Genomic DNA, 6,000 nt, shown 5'->3' with positions numbered 1-6,000 from the left:
CTAGGAGATTAATTAGATATTTGATAAGACATGAATCCCTAATAAGGGAATACAAGGCACAGGGGGCTGCTATGTGCTCTAAGTCAAAATTAATAACATTTAACAAGATTTTCATTTAGGCATGAAATGTCTTTTCCGGAGTATTGACTCTAGCGGTTTGTTCCCCTGAGATTATCTCCCAACCTGGGAAGCCTGGTGGGGCCAAAGACGTTTTAAAAACAGTTTTACATTTCTATCAGTTTCTTTGCGGTTTGTTTTAAATCTATTTGGGGGTATTTTATGAAATACGTTTCCAAATTTGGGTAGGTTTTAAACCTTCTTTTATTTTGGGTCAGATCTCGAGGAGCGGGGACGGGGGGAGGAGGATTTGAATGAAGAAACAGTAATAGAACATAACCCGATTGAAATTTACCTTAAGATATTTTATTAAATTGGATCCCTGACATCAAATGCATTTGTTGTTTTTAAATTCCATTCACTTGTATTATTACTGTACTAAGATAGGAAGAGAAACCAAGAAGGTTTGCAGTAAAAGCTGCCCCATACAAGGGCTGAGGGGGAAAAGAACAAAAACCGTAAGAGTATTGTTCAGAGTCCTTTAATAATACCAAAATGAAAATATTAAGTCAAGATTTTCATACAGATAAACGCATTTAATTTCTTTAAATGACCTTAACTTACGTGTGTTTGAGTGAAATGTTAACTCAACATTTTAAATAGCTTTTACATATATACTGACTTCCACAAAGTGCATCAGAAATTTAAAAAAAAAATAAACTTCCTGAATTTCAGGAATGCACAAAAAAAGACAAAAGAGACAAAAATAAACCCCTTATCAGAATCAACGCTTACAAGAAAAATAAGAACACAATCTTTTTAACCCTATTTATACAGATGTTTATGAAATACAGAGGAACTGTCTCAGACTTCCACTTTAATTTCTCACCTTAAACCTCTTTTAGGATGCTTTCCTTTTTTTTTTAAAAAAAATGTCATTGTACCTAGCTTTCGTCAGGCAGGACCTGCTGTAGCTAGAGACAAGTAATCCACACCAAAGCCGGTGTTAGGTCCCCTTGGTTTCGCACGGCTCAGTCTGTGCGGGCTGGGGTCTGGCTATTGCTCTGCACCAGGAAGCTGAGTCAGTGTCAGTGTCCTGCAGGGCTGAGGGATTGGGCTGGGTCTCTGGAGCTTGGCCCTGGCCCCTGCGCTTTAGTCCGGTCTCTCCTGCAGTCTGAGCGCAGTTTGGGGGGCGGCTCCTTTGCCTTTCCCCGGCCTGAGCTGTGCAGGGGAAGAGGGCGGCTGTTCAGTCCGGGCTCCCTACGAGTCGTTTGGACCCGCGGTGGATTCCTTGCCGCCGCCTCCCCGGGCAGCGGTCACACCCTCGTGCAGGATGAGGTCGGGGGACTCGGAGCGGGGGGTCTCCAGGTTGCTGGCGTCCGTGTCGCTATCGCTGCCCTTTTTGCCCCCGCCACCCCCGTTGTGCGTTTTAATGTGTTTGCTCAGGTGGTCGCTGCGCATGAAGCGCTTGTTGCACACGGGGCAAGCGAAGCGCTTCTCGCCCGTGTGAGTCCGCAGGTGCCGCTGCAGCTCGTCCGAGCGCGTGAAGCGCTTGCCGCAGAAGAGCCAGTTGCAGACGAAGGGCCGCTCGCCCGTGTGCCAGCGCAGATGCGCCTTCAGGTGCGAGGTCTTGCCGTAGACCTTGCCGCAGCCCGGGATGTGGCAGCTGTGCAGCCCCTTGCGCCGCAGGCTGGCCCCGGCCGGCCCCAGCCTCTCAGCCTCCTGGCAGTTGGGGCAGTCGCAGGTGGCCCGGCCCGAGTACCTGCGGGCGGAGCGGGCTGAGCCTCCCCCGGCCGCGGCGGCCGCGGCGCCAGTGATCATGGCGCTGGCTGCAGCCACCGCGGCGCTGGAGTCTGTGTAGGAGGGCAGCACGGGCTTGAAGCCCTCCTGGGTCAGCAAGTGCTGGCTGGTGGAGAGCAGATGCGAGGCTGCCGTGGAGCCCAGGCCAGTGGAGCTGAAGGCGGAGTGGGTGAGCGAGCTGAAGTCGGGGTTGTAGGTGCCCAGCTGGGAATGTAGCGAGGCCTGGGGGGCGCCCGAGTGCAGCGAGCTCTGGAGCCCCCCAGCGGGGTTCTGCACCTCCAGCCAGGAGCCCGGGTTGGTGTGCACGTCCCACCATGAAGAGGCTGCCCCGTTGGCCACTTCGCCTGCGGCCAGGGTGGAATGGAAGCCCGACTTGTACCAGGATTCGTAGGGGTGCGCCATGCCCACCCGCGGGTACAGGCTCTCGGCCGCAGAGCTGTGTACTTTGGAGATGAAGGCCGACTGGCCGCCGGGCTCCTGCGGGGACACGCCCGCCGCCGCCGCCGAGTTGGAGAAGAGGCCGCTATAGTCGCTGCTGAAGGCCGAGGAGGTGGGCGAGGTGGAGGCCAGGCAGAAGGCACTATTGGCGGTGCCGGTGCCGCTGGCCAGTCCGCTGGAGCCTCTGCTAGTGGCCACCGTGAAGCCCGAGAGACTGGAGCCCAGGTTACAGCTGGAGGTGGAGCGTTTCCAAGGGTGAAAGCCTCCTTTGGCGAAGGCGCTAGACTCGGGTAAAGTGGTCAGAGGGCTGGTGTTCCCGATCTTATTGCAGGTCGCAGCCAGCATGGCCAGGGGAGTTGTTCCAAATCTTGGCTCTTCCTAAGAGAGAGACAAAGCAAGCCAGTGAGCCTTGAAAAAAGCTCAAGGGAGATGCACACGAAGCACAGCAACGTGACTAAATACTCTGCCCGAAAGTCACCCTGCAAAAGTAGCCTTTCGTTTAGGAGGAAACGTCACCCTGTCCTGCTTGAAGCAATATCTAGTTTTCAGGGACATATAAACGGATTCAAATTAAATGGTATACTCTGTAATCATAATGGGGTCGACCGGTAATTATGGTGTAAAATGACACGAATTTCTTAAGAGTTTTGTGGCGGTCTGAGACCCTTTATGACAACGCTTTCCTCTTTCAACGTGCAGTTGAAAAGGCAAAAATCCCCAGTGAAACGAAAATAGTGAGCTCTAAAGCCACAAGGGTTGGAGCTTACATAATGAGCCAACACAAACACACTTGCTTGCACCAAAGCCGTGTAGCAGTATAACCACCACACTGGCTCGAGAAAATGCATTCAATATGGCATAACCTTCCTTGAGTTAAAAAAAAAAAAAAAAAAAGCTTATTTCCAAACAAAATAAACTTGATATTAAAACCGTCTTCATGTGAATGGTACCATTGGAAATCAGCCCCGGAAACATTAATCGAGTTTACCGTTCAATTGCAGCACATAGTCATTTATGTAACGAGAAACTGCAATACAACAGCAGCAGCAGCAAGTTTTTCCTCAGTAACAAAACTGCACCCGAGAAACCACAACCAAAAACGTGCCGTTTGTGTCTGACTTACCCCAAGTATCGACGTAGCCATAGCACGTCCCTTGCCTGGGTGATGGAATCGAATGGGGCGCTCTGCCTTGCGCTCAGCCTGGGGAGTTTGCTCAGATTCCTCCTAGCTCCCCGCTTTACTCCAGTTGCACTAAGTACACTCCTGGCTCTGGAGGGCTAAACTCAGCCTAAGTGTGCGGAGCGCCTGCTTTGAAGTACCGCTGGCTGGGTCTCTCACCCAATGAGGGCGCAGAAAGAGCAGGCAGGAGCTGCCCTTCAGCCAATCAGACACTTGGAGGTGCAAGAACCAGGGCTCAGGGCGCGTGCCAGTCAAAGGCACAGGGATAAAACTCAGTGCTTTGGACTAAAAAAAATTATACTGTAATTAACTTTTTTAAAACCCCTGAATTTAAATATCCTTAAGGTTGAGACACAAACCAACAAAGGCCAGGAAATTCAAAGTTAGGGATGACATTTCCTCCTTAACTAACGAGTTGCAGGGAAACGAGGGGAAGCCACAAAGGGCAGGCGCTGGATGTCAGCATTTACTTTGAATTTTATCAGCTTTAAAATTATTAAACCGCATGGCTACATACAATATATTAAACACACTCCACACTTACTTACCCAATCCAATATGCCAGCCGGATCCAGGAAATATGTATTTTTGTTTCTTGTTAAAATTAGAGTTTATTTGCACAACAGCCCCCTTTTCATTGCCAGTTTAGAATTTGGGCCATCAGGCAAATTGGGCAGCTGAGCCACAAAGAGTGCACATCGTGTATGCCCAGAAGTGATTATAAAAAGGAATTTGAGTGTTCAGTAACCACATTCCAAAGTTTATATTGCTCTGTATTTGTCAAAATACAGAGTGAGTCGACATGTAGACGAATAATACATTTGCTAGTTTCTTTGGGGGAAAACCATGAAGAGGCTTTTTAATTGCATAGCTCCCCAGAACAGAATATTAAGCCGACACCTAACTATTTTTCTTTTTCTCATTCTCATAACTGCCAAAAGAGCCCAAGGAGCGATATTTTTGGTGGAGAAGAAGGATTATATTTAAACAATCCCGGGTTAAAGACTTTGTATGCCAAGTTTACAACCTACAGCACGTTTTCCGAGCCTTATAGAAAGCCACGAACGCTGTGCTGCTAACGGCGTGCTTCCTCTTCGCAGTGCTTCGGCACCGCTGGAATAAGCCTCCCCAGCACTCGCTTGCGGCCTCTGCACTGTTCACACTCCGCACGCCCAGTGAGCGACAGAGACTTTACCTGCTCTCTGCATGTGCGAAATGTAAGTCCAAACCTTGGCTCCTAAATGTATTTCAGGCTAGTCCCTTTGTAATTATTAGAAGCTTCTTAAGTAATTTCATGAACTTACCCGCACTATGTCGCGAAAGATCACTAGACGGACAACTTTTTTAATATTGCGATTGTATTTGGAGCTCTGAGATTACGTTTTCCTCTCTCTCTCTCTCTTCCCGGTGCAGCTAGTTACAGTTCTGAACCAGGAATCCGCGTGCATTCAGGCAGCCCTAGCTACTTGTTCTGGATTGCAGTAAATATTTTCTTTAAATCCGCTTCAGTGATCCAACAAAGCCAGCACTAGATGCAAAAATACACATTGTTAAAGGACGAGGGGGAGCAAACCATGGATCAAGGTTTTTTTTTTTTTTTTGGCTTTTTTTGTATTTCATTTTAAATGTTCCAACGAGACATGACTAGCACGCTGTTGTACACTGAAGCATGACCCAGTCTGCAGTAACTATACCACAATGGGTAGGAATGTCAGTGCAGATTCTTTCATTTAAACATGCTAAGGCTATTTTCAAAGGGCGTTAGCCTTTTTGTCGCTGTGGATATTTAAAATTGTGGAAGTCAGAAGAAATATTCTTCTGTCTCTAATCCTTTGCACATTGATTTAGGCTGAACACAGGGGGCCAGCGAGTGAATTACAATTGCTTTCTCCAAGAGGTTTGCCTGGAGCAGATCATAAACGGCAGTTTTACCCGAGGGGCTGTAGTGCTCCTCGGGTGGAGGCTATTGAAAAGCGATTGGGGAGGGGCGGGAACCACGGAGCATAGGAAAGACTAGGAGTCCGACAGGGGCACCCGGGAGCAATCACCCAACAGGTGACTCTTTCGTACAGGAGGAAGCCAGCGCTCCTGTTTGTTTAGAGGATCTGCGGTTGATTTACTAATAGGGGTGATTGTTCAGTGGCAGCGAGGCGTTTCTGACCAACCCCGGGGCAGCACAGGGAGGAGAACTGTTGAGGCTCCCCCCTCTTTAAGGAAAGCTGACAAAGTAATGAATAAAATAATCTGCAAAGGCAGTTAGAAATTGTGATGTTCAAAACCCAGCCATTTAACCCACAGGGTAAAGACACCTACATAGTATTGGTCTTGTCATATTTTAGGTTTTGCAAATCCACCAGATTTTTTCCTGTTTTTAAACACATGCGAAGGGGTGTTACTTATAAAAATGTATTAATATATGTAACTGAAATCTACTAAAAGAAAGCACACATTTAAAGCAACAAACGAATGGTACTGAAATAGGAAACTCTCCTAAAACCTTTAGGGGGTCAAGAATTTTCTGACAG

General features: G+C 48.2%; 1 protein-coding gene across 6 annotated transcripts in view; it reads right to left on the bottom strand.

The window, feature by feature from the left end:
• Positions 1–406: 406 nt before the first annotated feature.
• The window catches only part of SP9 (Sp9 transcription factor), a 72,144-nt gene continuing 66,550 nt past the window's right edge, over positions 407–6,000 (bottom strand). For 4 of the 6 annotated variants that reach the window (XM_075933654.1, XM_075933655.1, XM_075933653.1 and 1 more), the window contains 2 exons: positions 4,780–5,003; positions 407–2,673 (listed from right to left, as the gene is read on the bottom strand). In XM_075933654.1, the coding sequence (XP_075789769.1) occupies positions 1,318–2,640 (1,323 nt within the window). In that variant the 5' untranslated portion in view covers positions 2,641–2,673; positions 4,780–5,003 and the 3' untranslated portion in view covers positions 407–1,317. Of the gene's footprint in view, positions 2,674–3,418; positions 3,577–4,779; positions 5,004–6,000 lie in introns of those variants that run through there. The other 2 variants (XM_075933651.1, XM_075933657.1) reach the window with 2 other exon arrangements.

This window comes from Pelodiscus sinensis, chromosome 7 (genome assembly GCF_049634645.1).
Source record: "Pelodiscus sinensis isolate JC-2024 chromosome 7, ASM4963464v1, whole genome shotgun sequence".
Lineage (NCBI taxonomy): Eukaryota > Metazoa > Chordata > Testudines > Trionychidae > Pelodiscus > Pelodiscus sinensis.
Note: the sequence above shows the minus strand (reverse complement) of the source record. Positions and strands in the feature narration are given on the sequence as shown.